Source organism: Terrapene carolina, unplaced genomic scaffold, assembly GCF_002925995.2.
Source record: "Terrapene carolina triunguis isolate 2854851 unplaced genomic scaffold, T_m_triunguis-2.0 Scaffold22, whole genome shotgun sequence".
Lineage (NCBI taxonomy): Eukaryota > Metazoa > Chordata > Testudines > Emydidae > Terrapene > Terrapene triunguis.
In genome coordinates, this window is record NW_020664373.1 from 21,493,481 (window position 1) to 21,514,701 (window position 21,221).

Here is a 21,221-nt window from a genome sequence, read left to right on the forward strand (position 1 = left end):
TGAAGTCGGAGTTTTGCAACTGACTTCAATAGGGACAGATTTTCACCACTAGATCTTTTCAAAAATGTACCCAAAGAAGTACTGGAGGACAAAACGTTTTGAATAATTTATGCATTCATCCTTACATTTTTTTTTTTACTTAATATGTTTTGGCTCTTTAGTTTCAGAGTGGGATGGTACTGGTAGTTTACTGGTAGTTACAGCACAATATACCTAAACACGGATATTTTTGATACCAGACAGACAGAACACTGTATCTTCTCTTGTTTTCTATTTTTTGGACCTCAGTTCTGCTTTTAGAACTGCTGTAGGAAGTGGCATCCCCATTTTATGGCTCATGTTAGTGTGTCTAGCATATCTGTTAAGGTAAAATGTTCTGCTTAGGACAGCTGTTAAAAGCTTATAACGTTAGCGTAAAAGAGAAATTCAAGCTGAATTTTATTGGACTGTGCCCATTAAACTGACATTACAGATGTCTGAAATAGACAGCATCTGGCATAGACATGAGCATCCCATAAGTAGAGTTGCTCCGTTCTGCCCTCCACCATAGCTTGCACTGCAGTCACTGAGAAATCACACACAGATTTAATGGCCACTTGAAAATAAAATATTTTTCAATTTCTGCCACACCATATTAACAAACTAAAAATGCCACAAAACTATTGTACCTTTATTATATCTACAGTGTGCATGTCTTCAAAAAGATATTTTAGAAAGAAAGAATGTTTCATTGTGTCACAAAATCCAGAACTGATAAAGTTTGTACTTGCATAAGGTTTTCACTGCCATCTTGATTACACTCTAATAAAACAGTGAATGCAATCTGACCAAGATTTTGAGATGTGATCAGTGATTCTGAGTGGCTCAACTTTACGGTGCTTGGCTTGTGATTGCTTAAAGGGGCTTGATTTTCAGAAAGCACTGAGCACCCACCCTCTGAAAATCCAATGCCTGTAAGCTATCTCTAGTTGGGCACCCACAAATTGAGGCACCTAAAATCACTTTTTGCTTTTAAAAATCTTGGCCATCATGACTGGTAACAGTGGATTTGTGTGAAAAAGTGCTTGCTGCTGTGAGGGACAAGTGTTGCTTTCTTGTAGTATACTTTCTCCATCCAAAATTCCAGTCTCCCCTAACATCTGACCTGGAAAACACTGGAAAGGGAATTCCTCCTGCTTTTCTCCAGTCAGAACAGAGTGTCCATTAAATTAGTCTTTTCAAATAGGATTTCCTGCCTGGCCCATCCCCCTCTCCGGGAGTCTTTCCCTGCAGCAGAGGGAGGGCTCCAGGAGTGGAACATTCTAGTGCTAAAAATAGCAGTGTACATGGGGAGGCAGGGCTTGGACAAGTGTGACCCTAAGATCATCCCAAAGCCAGCTGGCACACTGTTGTCATGTTATATTCCGAAAAGGTGGCATGTAACATATCACTGGAAAACTAATTACTCACTGATCATTCATATTCTTGCTGCTGTATGTACGGTAAACCCACAAAGGACTTTATAGATATGTGCTGAAAATGTGTTCTGAAAATGTATTTGGCAAGCAGTGCCTAAGCCATGCCTGTTTCAGACAAAGGAATGTGATTCCATTTGCTTGAATGTGTCTCTGATGTAAGTTGGGCAAGGTGAGACCAAAGACAAAGAAAAGCATATTTATATGCAAGGTAAACAAAGCCATCAGGAAGGCAAGTGGAGAAAGATGACCACCTAATCTTGATGGGGGATAGAGACTACACCCACAGGAAACCTTCCTGCCTCTTGAAGCATAGTCAATGAATTTTCAGAAGCTCTAAACAGAGAGAAAAAGCCATTTTGGCATCCTTCACTTGAGGAGACAAAGGAACCAAACACCTTGAGCACTCTGAAGGGTCCTGGCCAGAAAGTCTGGTTAGCCATGTTGGAAAATAAACTCGGTGAGAAATGCTTCTTTGCACAAGAATACCTTATATAGGAATACTTCTGGAACAGATCTCAGAACTGGATGGAAACATATTAGCATTGTTGTTAGAACAGGCTCTACAAAAGTCTTTTATTTTGAAAACCCTGCCAGAAATAATTTAAGTCATACAAACATAGCTAGCAGTTTTCTGCATTTTAAATTAATTATGGTTCCCACTATTCAGAAAGCTAAATAAAAATTCATACAGAATCAAAAAGATACCAATTTCAACTAGCCAGTGGCAGACTGATTTAAATATTAAATATTGCCTTTAAAAAGCCACTTTTCATTTCACTGGAACATTGTAAATTCCATTTCACTTTTTCCACACCACTTTCAGCTATACAATGTACTTTTGCAATAGTTTTCACTTTTAGCCAGAATAAACATTTTTTTCAGTACTACACTATATCTCAGTACTTCAGGAATAACAGATTTTCCTTTTTTAAGGTTCTTGTTTTTCACATGTGAACCCTGCTCTATTGGACATTTTTTGATTTCTGCCTAGAAGGAATAATAACCACTATTATTATTTTACCAAAGGTGACTGATCGTTTTCAGGCTCTCTGCACAGGTACTACTGCGGAGAATTATTTGGAAGAGCCATCTGAGGGAAGGGATCAGAAGGAGACCCCATTGACCAGAAGGTATGAGATGCATTGTTCTATGGATGGGGGTTCCATGACCACCATTCCCAAGAGGAGGAGATGGGTGGTGGTTGGAGATTCCCTCCCAAGGGGGACAGAGTCATCCATGTGCCGACCAGACTGAGAAACTTGAGAAATGTGCTGCTTGCCTGGAGCTAGAATTCAGAATGTGACGGAGTGTCTGCTGAGACTGATCAAGCCCTTGGACCGCTACCCCTTCCTACTTCTCCATGTGGGCACCAATGATACTGCCAGGAATGACCTTGAGCGGGTCACTGCAGACTATGTGGCTCTGGGAAGAAGGATAAAGGAGTTTGAGGCGCAAGTCGTGTTTTCGTCCCTCCTCCCTGTTGAAGGAAAAGGCCCAGGTAGGGACTGTCAAAGTGTGGAGGTAAATGCGTGGTGATGCAGGTGGGGTCAGAGAGAGGGCTTTGGATTCTTCGACCATGGGATGTTGTTCCGGGAAGAAGGATTGCTAGGAAGAGATGGGATCCACCTAACGAAGAGAGGGAAGAGCATCTTCGCAGGCAGGCTTGCTAACGTAGTGAGGAGAGCTTTAAACTAGGTTCGCTGGGGGACGGTGACCTAAGCCCCGAGGTAAGTGGGGAAGTGGGATACCAGGAGGAAACATGGGGAGGGTGCAAGGGGGGGGGGCTCCTGATTCGTACTGAGAAAGTAGGGCAATCAGCTAGTTATCTTAGTTGCATATACACGAACGTAAGCAGCCTGGGAAACAAGCAGGAAGAATTGGAAGTCCTGGCACAGTCAAAGAACTATGGTGTGATTGGAATAACAGAGACTTGATGCGGTAGCTCACGTGACTGGAGCACTGTCATGGATGGGTATAAACTGTTCAGGAAGGACAGGCAGGAGAGGAAAGGTGGAGGAGTTGCACTGTATGTAAGAGAGCAGTATGATTGCTCAGAGCTCCAGTATCAAACTGGAGAAAAGCCGGTTGAGAGCAACAAGGGTGATGTCGTGGGCGTGTGCTATGGACCACCAGACCAGGAGCATGAGGTAGATGAGGCTTTCTTCGGACAATTAACTGAAGTTTCCAGATCACAGGCCCTGGTTCTCATGGTGGGGCATCAATCACCCTGACATCTGCTGGGAGAGCAATACAGCAGTGCACAGACAATACAGGAAGTTTTTGGAGAGTGTTGGGGACAACTTCCTGGTGCAACTATTGGAGGAACCAACCAGGGGCCATTCTCCTCTTGACCTGCTGCTTACAAACAGGGAAGAATTGGTAGGGGAAGTAGAAGTGGGTGGCAACCGGGGCAGCAGTAACCATGAGATGGTTGCGTTCAGGATCCTGACACAAGGAAGAAAGGAGAGTAGCAAAATACGGACCCTGGACTTCAGAAAGGGAGACTATGACTCCCTCAGGGAACTGATGGGCAGGATCCCCTGGGAGGCTAATATGAGGGAGAAAGGAATCCAGGAAAGCTGGCTGTATTTTAAAGAAGCCTTATTGAGGGCACAGGAACAAACCACCCCGCTGTGGAGAAAGAATAGCAAATATGGCAGGCAACCATCTTGGCTTAACAGTGAAATCTTCAGTGAGCTTAAACACAAAAAGGAAGCTTACAAGAAGTGGAAACTTGGTCAGATGATTAGGGAGGAGTATAAAAATATTGCTCAAGCATGCAAGGGTGTAATCAGGAAGGCCAAAACACAACTGGAATTGCAGCTAGCAAGGGATGTGAAGGGTAACAAGAAGGGTTTCTACAGGTATGTTAGCAACAAGAAAAACATCAGGGAAAGTATGGGACCCTTAATGAATAGGGGAGGCAACCTAGTGACAGATGATGTGGAAAAAGCTGAAGTATTCAATGCTTTTTTTTTGTTTTGGTCTTCACAGATAAGGTCAGCTCCCACACATCTCGAAGAAGGTAACTGTTTTTTCTTCTTCAAGTGCTTGTTCACGTTGATTCCAATCAGGTGACACCCAAGCCCTACACCGGAGGTGGAGTCAAAGTTAAGGAATCACTGATTGGAGTACCGGCCTGCTGAATGCTGCATCATCTCTGGCGTATTGGGTGATAGCATAGTGAGAGGTAAATGTATGCACCGATGACCAAGTTGCTGCCCTGCAGATCTCTTGTATCGGGACCTGGGCCAGGAATGCAGCTGACGAGGCTTGTGCCCTTGTGGAATGTGCCATAAGAGTTGTGGCTGGGACCTTGGCCAGCTCGTAACATGTGCAGATGCAGGCTGTGATCCAGGAAGATATTCTTTGAGATGAGACCAGGAGTCCTTTCATCCCATCTGCCACTGCCACGAACAGCTGGTTCGACTTCCTGAATAGCCTAGTGCGCTCGATGTAGAATGCTAGCGCTCTCCGAACATCCAGTGAGTGCAGCCTCTGCTCTTGGATACTGGTGAGAGGCTTAGGGTAGAAGACAGGTAGAAAAATGTCTTGACTAGTGTAGAATTATGACACTACCTTGGGAAGGAAGACTGGGTGATGCCTAAGCTGCACCTTGTCCTTGTGGAAGACCGTATAGGGTGAGTCGGAGTCAGAGCCTTTAACTCAGACACCCGCCTGGCTGATGTGGTGGTGACCAGGAAAGCCACCTTCCACAACAAATAGAGCAGGGTAAAAGTCGCCAGGGGCTCAAAAGGGCCCCATTAGCCTGGAGAGGACCAGGTTAAGGTCCCATGCGGGAACAGGTTGTCTAATCTGTGAAAATAGATGTTCCAGACCCTTGAGGAAACGCCTTACCATGGGGTTAGCGAATACATCCAGACCCTCCCAGATGGAAGGCCCCAGCAGCTAGGTGCACCTTGATGGATGACACTGCTAGGCCTTGCTGTTTGAGATGTATAAGTACTCCAGGATGAGTGGTATGGACACCTGGAGTGGGGGGGGGTGTTGCTGGGCCCACCAGCAACTCTTCCACCAGGTGGATGGTTTCCTGCTGCCAAGTAGAACCTCCCTTACTGACTCCTAGCATAAGAGCTTCATGGGGTTTAACCATGAAGCTTCCAGGCCGTGAGGTGGAGGGACTGGAGGTCTGGGTGGTGGAGGCGACCGTGGTCCTGAGTGATCAGATTGGGGTAGAGTGGAAGCACGATCGGAGTGTCCAGAAGTGTGGTGTACCAGTGTTGCGGGGCCATGCTGGGGTCAGCAGAATTATCTCCACTTTATCCCTGTGTATCTTGAGCAGCACCTTGTGCATGAGAGGGACCGGTGGGAAGGCAAACATGAGGCAGTCTCCCCAGGGTAGCAGGAATGCATCTGTGATTGAACCCGGGCTGTGTTTCTGGAAGGAGCAGAACATTGGGCACTTCCTGTTGCTCTGGGTGGCAAAGAGATCGACCTCAGGAAACCCCCACCTTTGGAAGATGGAATAAGGATATCTGGATGGATGGACCACTTGTGATTGCAGAATGATCTGCTGAGGTGATCTGCTAGCTCGTTCTGCGCTCCTGGGAGATAGGACACCTCCAGGTGAATGGAGTCATTAGGAATCATTCAAAAAGGGATAGAGAATAAGACGGAGAATATCTTATTGCCCTTACTGCCCTCCATGGTACACCCACATCTTGAATACTGCATACAGATGTGGTCTCCTCATCTCAAAAAAGATATACTGGTATTAGAAAAGGTTCAGAGAAGGGCGACTAAAATAACTAGGGGTTCGGAACCGGTCCCATATGAGGAGAGATTAAAGAGGCTAGGACTTTTCAGTTTGGAAAAGAGGAGACTAAGGGGAGATATGATAGAGGTATATAAAATCATGAGTGGCGTGGAGAAAGTGAATAAGGAAAAGTTATTTATTTGTTCCCATAATATAAGAACTAGGGGCCACCAAATGAAATTAATGGGCAGAAGGTTTAAAACAAATAAAAGGAAGTTCTTCTTCACACAGCTCACAGTCAACCTGTGGAACTCCTTGCCTGAAGAGGTTGTGAAGGCTAGTACTATAACAGGGTTTAAAAAGAGAACTAGATAAATTCATGGAGGTTAAGTCCATTAATGGCTATTAGCCAGGATGGATAAGGAATGGTGTCCCTAGCCTCTGTTTGTCAGAGGGTGGAGATGGATGGCAGGAGAGAGATCACTTGATCATTACCTGTCAGGTTCACTCCCTCTGGGACACCTGGCATTGTTTACTGTCAGTAGACAGGATACTGGGCAGGATGGACCTTTGGTCTGACCCAATATGGCCATTCTTATGTTCTTATGCAGAACTCCCATAGCTGGAGGGTTTCCTGACATAGGGGGGAGGAATGAACTCCACCCTGCTTCTTGATGTAAAACATAGCAGTAGTGTTGTCTGTCATTACTGCTATGCACTGGCCTCGCAGCTGGGACTGGAAAGTTTGGCATGCTTGTTGCACTGCTCTGAGCTCCCTGATATTGAAATGGAGGGAGAGCTCGTCCAGTGACCACAGGCCCTGTATTCAGAGATCTCCCAGATGCACCCCCCAACTCAGAGCTGATGCGTCCATTACTAGGGACAAGGAGGGCTGTGGGGTGTTGAAGAAACACCTTTGCATACCATCTGAGGGTTGAGCCATCAATGTAGAGACTCGAGTATGTGTCCTGGCGCTGTCACTACCGAGTCCAGCCTGTCGCACCCCGGGCAGTATACCAACGCGAGCCACGCTTGAAGGGGTCTGAGCCTCATTCTGGCATGCTGGACCACGTAAGTGCAGGCTGCTACGTGGCCAAAGAGACTCAGGCATCCCCTTGCATTAGTGGTCGGGTACTACCTGCGGCTTTGGATAATGTCTGTCGTGGCCTGGAATCGGGTCTCTGTCAGGAACGCCCTTGCCTGAACCAAGTCCAGCACTGCTCCAATGAATTCTATTCTTTGGGTCGGTGATAAGGTTGACTTGTTCACGTTGAGGAGGAATCTCAGTCTCTCAAAAGTGGATCTGAACAATTGGACTTGAGACTCCACCTGCTCCTTGGTACCCCCCCGAGTAGCCAGTTGTCTAGGTACGGGTATACCTGCACCTGCCTCCTCCGGAGGAAGGCTGCTACGACCGACATGCACTTGGTGAATACTCGGGGGGCTGTCGACAGACCAAATGAGAGGACCGTGAACTGATAGTGTTTGTGGTCGACCAGAAACCAGAGAAAACGTTTGCGCGCAGGCCAAATGGCTATGTGAAAGTGTGCGTCTTTCATGTTGAGAGTGACATACCAGTCTCCCGGATCCAGGGAAAGGATAATAGAGCTCAGGGAGACCATGAGGAACTTCAACTTCACCATTAACTTGTTGAGTCCTCGCAGGTCTAGAATACCTCCCTTTGCCTTGGGAATTAGGAAATAGTGGGGGTAGAATCCCTTGCCCCATAGCTCCTGAGGAACCTCCTCCACTGATCCTATGTTGAGGAGCTCCTGCACCTCCTGGATAAGGAATTGCTCATGAGAAGGGTCCCCAAAGAGGGGGCAGGAGGGAAGGTAGGAGCAGAATTGGGGAGAATATCCCACTTCTACAGTGCGAAGAACCCAGCAGTCTGATGTTATTTGGGACCAAGCACGATAGAAGTGGGAAAGACGATTCAGAAAACACGGGTAAGAATCCGGTGGAGAGACAGGGGAGCCTTCCTCGGGCATCCCTTCAAAAGACCTGTTTAGAGCCGGATGAAGGTTTGGACTGGCCTTCGCCTTGCCCCAAAGCGAGGTTGGAAGGCTTGCGCCTGCCATTCCTGCCCCTTCATCTATAGAAATCCTGTCTTGGCTGAGGAGGATATGGGCTCTGTTGTTGCGGTTGGGGCTTGAAGTGCTTGCATTGGATTGCCAGCATGTGCATTTCCAATGACTTCATTGTCACCCTGGAATCTTTCAAGCTATGCAGCTTGGAGTCAGTCTGTTCAGAGAACAGCTTGGCGCCCTCAAAGGGAAGGTCCTGCCGGGTTTGCTGCAACTCCAGGGGTAGCCCCGGACACCTGAAGCCATGATATCCTCCTCATGGCTGTGCCTGAGGAGAGGATATGGGCAGCCAAGTCCACAGAGTCTAGGAATGCCTGCAGTGAGGTCCATGCCACCGCCTTCCCTTCCTCCACAACGGTGGAGAATTCAGCCCTAGAGTCCACAGGGATCAGCTCTTTAAACTTGAATATGGAGGCCCATGAGTTGAAGTTGTATCTGCTGAGGATAGCTTGCTGGTTAGCTATCCTCAGCTGAAGGCCCCTAGTGGCATAGACAATCCTACCGAAAAGGTCCATCCTTTTTGCCTCCGTCCACCCCTGACCCCAGGCCCTCCGGACCTTTTCATCGGGCCCCTGTCCCGCAAGCCCTTCTGGCCCCCTCCTTTCAACAATCTGAGCCAGCTGCATGCCCTGCAGCTGGTTCACTTCTGAACCGCGCCAAGGAAACAACTATACACGCTCATGTTCCACACGTTTCACTTCCTCACCCTCGTATCCTGCCCTGATACCAAATGGTGGGACTATCTACCACCTGTGGAGGGTGAGGAACCCTGGTGGGCCAGCCTCTAGTCCACCCTGGTCCCACAGCCCACCGGAGATATCCGTTGGTGGCTCCTTCATGGAGCCATGAGCACGGGTGTGTACCTGGAATGGTTCACCCCCATCCCCAACACCTGACCCTTTTGCAGCATGAGGGAGAACCTGGCACATGCTTATCTTGAATGCGCCAGGTTGCAGCCCCTATTCCGACTCCTCCAGAACCGCCCGTTGAGGTTCTGGCTGCACTTGTTTATATTCTCACACCCTGTCTGTGGCCACATCGTCGACCTCCTCCTAGTTCTCACCAAAGTGGCCACCTTCAACATCCTCAGGAGGAGGATGCTAGACAAGGGAGTGCTCTGCGACTGTGGGGCCTATTTCTGCTCCTCCCTGGTTTCATGCATCCGGGAAGAGTTCCTCTGGGCGGCGTCTGCTGGCTCACTAGACAGCTTTGAGGAGCAGTGGGTGCTGTCCAGGGTTCTCTGGATCCCTAGTTTTGAACCTGTGACCTTCACTCCTACCCCTGTTATTTATTAGCTGTCCCCCGTATTCAGTTGGTTCCTGGGTCCAGTGGTCCCTCCTGCAAGGCTGGGAGAGGGGCTTTTAGACGTGGGCAGGCTTGCACCCACCCACCTCCCAGGATTTCCAATAAGGCCTCCTTAGATTTGGGGGCTGTCCCTGTCACTCTCTCTCATTGACTGCCTACATGACCAGAAAGCATGGCTGTGGGTGTGAGAAAGATATTTGTAGCCCTTGGAAGGGACAAAGTATTTGCGTTCCACACCCCTTGCGGTCAGCAGAATCATCAGAAGACTGCCCCAGAGTCTTGGTGTTAGTATGAACTGTCTTGATCAATGGCAGAACTACCCACGATGGACCTTCGGGAGTAAGAATGTCCACCATGGAGTCCTCGGCCTCAATCACTTCCTCCGCTTGCAACCCCATGTTGCGGGCAATCCGCCTCAGAAGGTCCTGATGTGCCCTGTGATCAATCGGCGGAGGGCCTGAAGCTGAAGCCCCTGCCACAGTCTTGTCAGGAGAAGACGATGAGGTAGCCTGAGGAGGTATTGGGTCCTCCTGTCCCTCCGGCTCCCTGACCTCCTCCTGGTCAGTGCCTGCCCCTGTGGTGGCTGTAGCCTGACCCTGTGGCTGGTACTGTGCCGGAGTAACCTCGGCAGTGACCTGAGCCTGAGGGGGCAGCTGGGACAGGGTGGCATCGGATCCCTGAGGTGTAGGCCTGTTCCTGGCAGAGTGAGGCAGTCGGTGATCTGAGGTAACCGACCATGAACCCCTTGAAAGGGAGCCCTGGGCTTGATGGGAAGCCCAGGGTCCAAAAGGACTATTGTGCCAGGAGCTGCCACTGTGGCTGCCAGGTCAGCTGCGCCTCCCTTCGCCATCTCTGAGACCTATGCTGACTAAGCCTGGAATAGTATGAGTCACCGTCAGAGTCCGAGGAAGCAGACCCTGATCACGATGACCAAAGTGGTGCCGAAGGGCCCTGCGCAGGAGACTGGTGCCAGGTCGACCTTGCAGGAGACCGGCACTGGGAATCTGGTGTCATAGATTGGTGCCAGTGATCGAGGATGCGATGCCGGTCCTCTGTGTCGGTGCCAGTCCTCTCTCAGTGCCAGGGATCAGTGCTAGTCCACCCTTAGTGCTGGAGAGGGGGAACGTTGCGCCAGTGCTGAAGATGCTCTTATGGAGCGCGGTGCCACGTTGATAGCGACTGAGAGCGGTGCCGCGGATGGTGCCAAGCCAGGGACTGTGAGCTGGCTTGCCTCTAGATGGTACCGGACATATCGGTACCGGAGGCTTGTTCCTCAGAGCTGGGGCTGTGAAGCCATTGTTTCAATTAAGTCCCTGGAGGCTTCAAAAGTGTCTGAGGTGGAGGGTAGTTCAAACTCCTTCACCTGGCACTGCCCTTGTGGGTCATATATTGAGTGCCAGGAATGCACCACTCCAGGGAGCTCCACAGCCAACCCAACGGGAGCTGCTAAGGGAAAACTTTCTGACAACCATGCATGCAGCACATGCACACCTGATTGGAATCGACGTGAACAAGCACTCGAAGAAGAACAGGCTGTGACTGCCAGACATCACAATTGGGTACAGGCATCTATGGGACTTATGGGGAAGAAGCAAATTGCTGGGCAGGGAGGCCACAATAAGAGACACTAACTGTGCCTGGAACTCTGTTAGCTCCTATGTGCTCGAATAGACTGGACTGGAGAGGGGACCCCAGGCACTAGGCTGAAGAGACCTGGCTCTAGAATGGACTGTCCCAGGGGTCCAAACAAGAACTGCTATTGCTCAGTTGAACTGTATCTTTTAAGGCTCTGTGCCTCCAGTATCTGCAAACTTTCCCTTTTCTGCCAGCCCTAATAAAATGGCCTTTATCTTAGTCATGTTTCAGTGGTTACTGTGACCCACCAAGGCTAGCACCTACAAGACCTAGCTGCTGAAGCACCTACTGTGCTTGCCTGTGAGTTGTGATACACCTGGCACATTACAGGCATGCTAAGTTTTTGGTGTACCAGGCAACTGCAACAATTACACTTTTAATATTAGCTGAAGGAGGTGGTGCAGGAGCACACCTCTTAGAAGAAAGACTCCCTTGTGATTGCATGCTTGTTGTTAGGAAATCATTGCAATATTCAGGATTTTGGAGTGCTCTACCAAACACCTGCTGTCATGATGGCTATCATAGGGTGACACTGGCCCTGTGACACTGGCCCTTCAAGAGGGAGCAGGGCCAGTGCACCTGTGACTCATTGCAACTGAGGGGAGAGAAACCTGGCAAGCCAGAGCTACCTGAAAGCACTGATACAGAGAGGAAGAAGGGCAGGTGAGAGCTGCCTGAAGAGGAAAGGAGAGATGGGGGTGGGAGGGGCAGAAGTGGGAGGAGCAGCAGCAAAAGAAGCAGAGGTGGACAGCTGGTACACCGAGCCACTGGGAAAAGCAAAAGCTGATGGGGAGGACTGACCAGGGCTGAGGAACCACTGCAGAGTAAAAGGACAGCTTGTACGCAGGCCTCTATGAGGAAGGGGAAGAACCAGCCTGGTTAGGAGATGCTAGGCCCATAACAAGAGGCTTGATGCTGGAGGGTGGATCCCAGGAGCAGGCATACTTACAGGGAGAGAGGCCTTTCCGAGAGAAACACTGCAGGGGGATCTGCCACAGGAGATCTGACCTGGGGCTGTGGGAGAAGAGTTGCGGAGAGAAGTGGGTCTTGGAACTCTCAGGTAGAAGACCTGGAATGTGAGGTCCTGGAACAGGAGCTAAAGGAACTGTGAGCGAGTGGCTAATGACTGTTGGGTGGGTGACCTGGGAATGGTGACCTTTGAATAAGATTGAAAAATTGCTGCATTGTGTAACCTTGCTTTACTTTGGGGTTGAACAGGAACTGTTTTTACTACGAAGTGGACTTTAGTGTGGACTGTGGCATTTAAAATGGGCTTGAATTTGCTGTTGAAGGCGACAACACTACATTGCATAGGTGAATAAAGGGGAAAACTGTGGCAGGCACACTGTTGTGCCCCAAGCATGCCACAGGGGGCATTCCAGCCAGGACCCACCTCATGACCATGGCAAAATGGCAAACAGAGATAAATATGTAAATATTACATTCTTTTATATATCTATATCTATAGCTATATCTTCTCAGATGCAGGACACTGCAATTCCAGGAGTCAATACCATCAATATGTGGATTAAAGCCCACATAATAAACACAGCTATAGATGTGCCCAAGTATGAGTTCTGCTCCATCATAAAAACTACATGGACAGAAGTCAGGAAGACAGAGTATCTCTGCAGTAGAATCTAGTGACAGGACCCTAATGAAACATTACCCAGAAGGAAGAATGTAAGTTAATGACCCTCAGCCTCAGATACTAGAAGGCAGTTCCTCACACAGTAGTAGAAAAATGTTGCATTATTTCCTAAGATACAAATGCCCCTTCCCATCTCAGCAAGGGGAAGTTTGGTCAGACCAGCTGGTGATGACCAACTCCTGGGAGATAGAGGGGAGAGCTTATGCCCAGTCATGTAGAAACTGAGCTCTTGTGCCTCATAGTGGATATAGGAGAGGGCCTGGGGGTGGGGCTTCTCTACCAGTTATTGGCCAGCCAGGACTGGGGAATTAAGAGACTTGATTTATTTGGGGAGAGAAAGGGGCCATGAGAGTCAAAGTCTTTCCAGGCATCTGGGGGCCATTTTGCCACTATTACTGCCCTGCTCAGCCTCCCTGATAGTCAGCTGCATTCCCAGAGTGCTGTGGGTCTGAACAATAACCTATTTTGGGATCAGGAAGGAATTTTTTCCTGTTGGAACAAATTGGCAGGGATTCCCAGAGGTTTTTTTCCCCACCTTTCTTGCAGCCTTGAGGAAGCAAAGTTTAAGTTAAAATAATGAAGAGTAGGAATTTTAATGCTAGGAGGATTCTAGGAAGGTTAGTCCATTGCAACTTGCCGCTGGAGGCCCAGGCAGATAACAGCGACAGAACCAGATTCCTGAGGTAAATGAGAGCTGGGACATGGCTGGGGGACCTTTTGCCTTTAAGGAGAAGGGCAGACCTGAAGACTTCACAGACTGAGGTCCCTCTGAATACCCTCTAACCCTTCTCACAAATGAGAGGGTATGAGGGTTCAGAAGCGAGCTGTGTCCTAGGGGTTAGGCAGAGCCTCCACCCGAAGTTATTATATAGTGTGTGTGCTGTAATGTCAAACTAGACTCAATTAAATGCCAGATTTATGGAAGACGGTGTGCAGATAGTGCCCCTCCCCATTGTTAAGTTAATAAAGTTCTGCCTTGATGATTAACTCCATCACTGTGCCTGTTTTTCATTCACCTATGTGTCCTGAGCAGATTACCCTTACTTTTAATAAGAAATTTGGTTTATTTGAAGGCAATCACTGAATATAACTGAAATGTTGACAAAATTTCCCTTCGATAAGAAATACCGAAAACTATTTGTTTAGTTGAAGAAAAGCTTTATCCCTTTCTTTAAAAGTGGAACAATCTCTGCGAACCCAAATTTTGGGCCTGGAGCTTTAAAAATAGAAACACCCCATTTATACAAAGCCTTATCAGACGCCACCTACAGTGGACTTGATCTAGGACTTCATATTTGGTCAATATATATACACAGTGATATTTTACTTTGATTTCTTAACTTCCTGGGAAATAGTATATCTACATTTTTACTTTGTGGCAAAGAAACGATGGATGGTCCTTTTGGTTAAGACATGGGACAAGGATTTGGGTAATCAATTTCCAGTTTTGCCACAGATTTCCTGCGTGAGCATGGGGAAAATCAGTTGGGGCCCCAATTCATCAAAGCACTCAGTGGCAATGAGGGCTGTAAAAATACCAAGAGAAAGGAAAAGAGTAAGCTCAGACTGAGAAATTCATTAAGACAAAAATAGCAATCTATTTATTTTTAGCACGCAGAAAAATACTGCAACATTTGAAAACAGTTCTTCTCCTTTTCCCCCCATATACTTATTGAACAGATTTCTTTTCCACCACCTGAAATTAAGTAGGAGAGATTTTATTCCAGTCTCAGTCACGCCAGCGTACATTCTCCATACACACACCCTATCTACACGTTCCCCCTATAATCAGGGTAAATTCACCATTCATCAGCTCATTGTTACAGTAGAAGACAGGCAGCAAATTTGAATCAATGGAATCATTTCAACTGATACAATTGTTTCCTGCAATGAATGAACTAGCTTGAATCTCATAAATCTGCACTAAAAAAGGCATAAAATAGCAACCATGACTGATCACCTATTTTTTTTTAAATCATATGAACTACCATACTTTTCTCAACTCCTTTCCTAGGAACAGACTTTCTTCCTTTCACTTATTTTGTAGTACTTATCCTTGATGCTGATCATCAAAGTCCAACCTTTGAGAAGCTTTTCTGCTTTTCTTCTTATACTGATAAGAGCTGTGGGTTCCCCCGCCCCTTTTTTCCTCCATGTCATCAGAAACCATCAAAGTGCAACCTTTTAGAATCTTCCATAATATTGTCAGGGAACATTGTCAATGCTCTGAAAGTGCTATAATAATTCCTTTTCTCTGATTTATCTTCTTGTTAAAAGAAATGGTACAGGCAGGGTTTTACCAGCCCTCCAAGAATTAATGAACCAATATAATAAAAAATGATTCAATTGTTTTATTAGATGTTATTACAGGCATTCCCCCCCCCATAAATTTTAATTTTCATTTATCATTGAGGGAGGGGGAAGGTAGGAAGGGAAGATAAATTAGACATACAGGAAAGGACAATATCCAATAAAGATTAATTCTATAGATAACTTGTTTCTTTTTTAAAGGGGAAACACTAATATGAGAAAGTATATAGCCTAATAAAAATGAAATTACATCTGTGCTGCTTATTAAAACTCTGTTTAACCACAGATGACATCTTGGGAAGCAGAATTAATATATATATATATATATTTTTTTTCGCTATATATATATATATATAGCGAAAAAACCCTCCAAAAAGCCAATTCAAAGGAATATTTTATATGAATTGAAGACAAAGATGTGTTTTTAAAAATAATGCATAGCCTATATCTGCTTGGGGACTCAAATATAATGTGCATGTGTATGATTCATAAGACACAGGATTTTATTTTTAAATACACAACGTTCATTCTGAAAAAAAACCCCAATATTTATCATAGGATTCTGTGTCATTTTGTGCAAATTCAATCTCTAAATTACAGAATCTTATGCAAGACTATGTGAAATGTTCAAGGTTTAAAACATTCTTTAAATAAAGAAAAACATGAAAGAAGGAAAACCAAAATGTTGATCTTATTGTGGTGACTGTGTTTTGCATAGTCTTGGGGAGCTATACTGAGATCACCAGTTGCATGAGCTCTTGGATACAGCAGTTGTTGAAGTTACCGGATTCACACTGGCTACCAGGGAAAATGGTGGAATATCCTGAAAAAGGATATAGTGGGAGGTGGGGGTAGAGGGAAGAAAGCAAATCAGCTCAAAAATGACTAAGGAAGTGAAAACATTCCAAAATTTTTCTTTTGAAAAGGATAGGAAGAAGAAAGGGTAACATGCACACTACTAAAAAGATCCATCATCAAAATTAACTATATGGCCCTTCATTTGCAGTTTATCTAACAAAGGTACCATACCATGGTATGAATGAGCCACTTGCTTATGGGGGAAAAAAACAGATTTGAGACTCGCTTTCAGATTTTCGTTTTAACCTTTTTTTTTGGCGCATTGCCAAACCAACCATCAGCTGTGTGTGGGGAGGAGTGTATTTTTTTTTAAATGCGGTTCTACTTTGAAAAAATATCAGTGCAGAGCTGGCACTTTTTTAGATCTATGGCTGAAAAGTGTGATCTAAGTGTTATCATTAGTATTTAATAATTCTGTACCCTGAGTACAGACATATCTCTGTTCAAACAAGCATTCTTACTGCTTGTTACTGCTATTAGCATTGTGGATACAATGTAGCTTTGGAGGAATCAAATAGATTCTGTTCTGTCCCATGCATCAGCAACAGAACTTTATATAAACTCTGGTTACAAGAATCTCCGTTGCTACTTGGTGCGTCTCACCAGATTTTTCCTAGGCTCTTCTGTTTGGTATGGATTCTTTGAGGATACTATGGAATTTAGCTGGGTCCTTGAGTTTACAGGTACAGATCATGTTCTTCCCACTTGGATAACTATGTTTTAATCCTAGTTTGGTGGAGACAGTGGTCTGTGCAGGGTAAGGATTTTTTTCTTAACATTTCCCAGGTTAACAAGTGTAACTAATCCAGAAAGAAACCAGTTTAACTTTCAAATTTCAGGCTGGGTTTGCAGATTGGGCACTTAGAAAAAATATCTTTTTGAACTGTAAATTGAATAGATTTGACGTGAAAATTCCTGATGGAATTATGGTCGGAACCTCACAAGGACATTTCTACAAACCCACGTTCCAAAGTGGGATCACCATAGGAAGGAAGGAGCAATGAATGAGCACTGTATTTGTGAAGTGGAGGAGACCGCAAAAAGGAATGTCAGGAACGTAACCTTACTTTTGCCTCCTCCAAGCTGAAATTCTTCTCTGCTACCATCCCACATGCTAAATGCTAAATGTCATCATGAAGAACTTTTCTGAGCCATGAATCACTTTGTTAATGCACACATCACCTTCTGAGAGAAGCTCCCCTCAATGTGAGGAACAACTGACACATTTCTCACCAAAAACCACCTGTCGCTATGATGCCCTGTTTAGACAGCAGTATACTGAGACCAGGTTGGGAAAAATGCCCCGTCAAAAAATTCAGCAGTCATAGAGCAAGATATTCAGGAAGCACTGGAAAGAATCACTTAGGACCTGTGATTCAGATCTATGCCAATCACGACTGATGAAAGATACCAGGGAGTACTTTAGCTCCCCTGCTGTCAGAATTTGTCAACCAACTTGGATTAAGGGAACCTGTCAACCACCCTAAAAGCATTAAATAGTCGGACTATTCCCAAGACACCTTCTCTCTTGACAAAACAAATCTTGTACATCTCAAGATAAGCAGATCTCACTGTCCAACCTCTCATTCTTGAGCAAGATAATAATGAAACTAGCTGCAAATTACCCTCCACATAAACCAGTATCTCGGCCAAGTACCCAATGGGTAATTACATTACACATATCCAAACTGACCCTGCAATGTCAGGTGGATATGATATTCTTCTCAAATCTTGGGTCTAAACCGTTGCATATGGCTGCTTTTTACTTTTTCTAAATACCAATGTTCTAAGACAACACATTTAATTGTAAAGAATTATAATTAATAAAAACCTACAAAATTGAACAGATTTGAAATCCACTGAAATCTTTCCAGATATTCTCATGAAAAAAAAAAATCCTAGAAGGACACACTTCTTTCCTACACAAACAGAACAGATTTTAAAGAAATTATAGATAGGGGAAAGCTAATCTAAAGAGAAATTCAGTTGTTTGAACATGAAATAAATATTGCTTTATATAGCTTACTGATAACAAATTCACTGAACCCAATACATAGGGAGTAAATTGCTCATAGGGTTTTAGAAAACCAACAGAACATGGGGAAGAATGTCTCCTAAAATGAGACCCCCCCCCAAATAACCACCTGGAAAATAAAGATTTCTGCTCTCTCCAAAACATAGCGGTCCTCAGCCACCAAGAGACAAAGGAGTTTAACAAAACCTAACGCTGAATCAAACAATGCCTTGTTTATCACATTTGGGATACTAATCAAATAAAGAGAAGACACAAGCACTGCTGCTGCTAGGGCTGCCAAAGGCTATTCACAACTCAGAAAATTTAATCTACAAAAGAAATTAACCAGAAAGAATTTATGCAAACAAGAGGTGTAAATATCTAATCTTCCAATGAAATGCAGACATTTTCTGTTATACAGAATAAAGAAAATGTATGAACTCTCTGTGTGTGTATGCACACATTACTGATTATTACTGGAATACTTGATATCTTTAATCAGGAGTAAAGTCAATTTTTAATAGTGGCATAATATTTTCCTACTTTTGAAAAAGAAGATTTAATTCAAAAGTGGTAAATAATGGAAAAAACCATGAGCAATCATATATGCGTATGATTATATAAATTAGGATTCATGATTACCTAGGTTCTGTTCCCAGTTCTGCCACTGTTTGTCCTTGGGAAAGTCATTTGCGAACAAATGTGTTTATTATATACTTCTTTTAGAATTTAAATAGTATAAAGCTTCCTTACAAAGATTTTTAAATGGGGGTGTCTGCGGTGTAAACCTTTCTGGGTTTTGAAAATTTGATGCATCTCAGCACGTGATGAATAATAGTACTTGGCATATATAGAACTTAGCAGCTGTAGCTTTACACTTTACATCCATTAGCTAATTATTTTCCATAACACCCCATTGTGGTTGGTACATCGGTAGATAAGTACTTTAATCCCCATTTTAGAGAGGGTGAAAATGAATCCTGGAGAGTTTAGGTGACTTGCTCAAGGCCACACAGCAAGTCAGTGACAGAATTGAGACCAGAGCCATCTCCTAGCTGCCTGCCTAATCTACTACACCATGTTATCACTGAGTCCCATCTTGAATCTAATCTAATTAATAAATTAGTGTCTAATGAACCATCACTGCAGAATCACAATGCTGTTTCAGCCAATCATTTAGGAAAATACAGGAAAATGCACATACATACGGACATAAAATGATCAGTATCGAAAGAGTTGGATCAAATGGATTTTTGGAGCAGAGCAGGATATAAAAACCCTTTCCTCTCTCCTCCAAAAATCAGGAGAGATTTGCTTGAGCTGTGAAGTTTGGACCAAGATCTGAATTCTTCCAAAGTGTACAATGGGGTAGGTTAGGATAAAGGGGTTTGGTTTGGGGTATGTAATTCAGATTTTGGTTGCACTGGAAAAGCATTAAATACTAAATATCTTCTTTCACTGTGAACAAGGAAACTTACAGAAATAGAAGTATATTTTTTCTTAAAGATGTTGCATGTTTTTGATAGCCACTCTATCTTATCAAGAGTTCATTTGGAAAGCAAATTTGAAACCTAAGCACAAACCCAACACTTACAACTCTGCTATTCAGAGTTTAAGCTCCACAGTGGCAGGCCAATGTAATAAAATGAAAAAAATGTCTCAGTGTTGAGACTTAGGTCCATTTGTATTTTCTTTTCTCTTATCGTTGTCAATGTACTTAACATATTTTCTAATGTATTATTATTATATCTCAGAGTATCAATAATGCATCATCTTCATACAGGAGTAAAAGGGGTGCTGTCAGTCTAAAAAGATGTTTTGGCTACAAATATATATTTTTGTTCATTCTCTGTATGCCTTTCTGTTGTTCATTACCAATGTATCATCACAGTTGATTTATCAATTGAGCAATATTTATGCAGATGTACGTCTCTACTGTCTCTAGTTCTTCACTCTCCCAGCTCCTATCCCGCCTGAAGCCTCACTAAGCCCTGCAAGCAACTGCATGTTTGCTTCCTTATGTGCATTGCCTTTCCAGAAAACAGATTCCTATAAGGCCCCCATTAAAATATGAACAAAGGGAAAATAAGCCAGATTTTCAAGTAGTATCTGAGTATTAAAAAAGCAAAACCAGAACTTGGGACAGTAAATGTAAGCCTTCGATTATGCAAATGTTGGTGACCACTTACACACAGTAGTAGTCTCATTAACATCACTGGGAGTACTTGATTGAGTAAGTGATTTCCAACATGAGTAAAAAAGTTGCAAAACCAAACACTTAATGAATGGGTGGTTCTCCAAATTTTGGCTTAAATATTTTTTCAGTGCTCTTTGATAGCTATACTATGACTTATCTCCACAATATTCAAGATTAATTTCAAAATCTTTCTTTACAATTCACATAAAAATATCTCAATGACTCTCAGGTAAATGATGGGATTCAAATATAGCAGTGAAGCCACTACTATTGTTTTGTCTCTCCCAGATTTAGCCACCTGCACTACACAGTTCTGTAGGCTAGATTCACTGGTACAATCTATCTGCTTTGCATTTCTTTAGTGGCACCCAACAGAAGTAAACCTGGTTTAACTGGACAGTTATATCAAGGCTGTTTGGTGTTGCTGGGAAGTACTGGCCATATGTGCGCTATCCTGGGAATGCTGTTTGATAGGGCAATTCTGAGGGTGAGCTGTGATTGCAAGTAAACCTTTAATTTCTCATGTGTCCACATTATTAAACATGCACTAAACTGATAGATATTTCTGAAACAGTTACAGAAAATAGACCACCACAACTCACTTCCCTTTTGTAGAGCAACATTGGGTAGAAAGAAGCAAATTAAAATAAATTCTGTTTCAAAAAAAAATTCTTGGGTACAGTAATTTCTAGCCATGAACAACACTTACTGGTCTGTAGCTGTTTCTCTCTGGCCTGTACATCAGCAAAAACTTGTTTGAAGTGGTTAGTAAAAGCTACAAGATCTGCATCAAGGAACATTGGCCCTTGCTCTTTTTCTTTCAGTGCTTTACTTTGAAGCTTTAGCTGCACAATTTTAGGCTGAAGGGCTGACAACCGGGAGACTTCATCCTGTATGGTGAAGACAAACATTCCTGAATAAAATCATCCTACAGGCAATTCTTCATCAGATCACCACTGTTTTTATGGAATAAAAGAGGGCAAGAGAACA

At 44.4% G+C, this 21,221-nt stretch overlaps 1 protein-coding gene across 1 annotated transcript in view; it reads right to left on the bottom strand.

The window, feature by feature from the left end:
• Positions 1 to 21,221, bottom strand: part of LOC112125929 (dystrophin-like) — a 1,989,526-nt gene that overhangs the window by 1,134,289 nt on the left and 834,016 nt on the right. Inside the window, exon 21 of the mRNA XM_026648920.1 lies at positions 20,941 to 21,121. Coding sequence (XP_026504705.1) covers positions 20,941 to 21,121 — 181 coding nt within the window. The remainder of the gene's footprint in view (positions 1 to 20,940; positions 21,122 to 21,221) is intronic.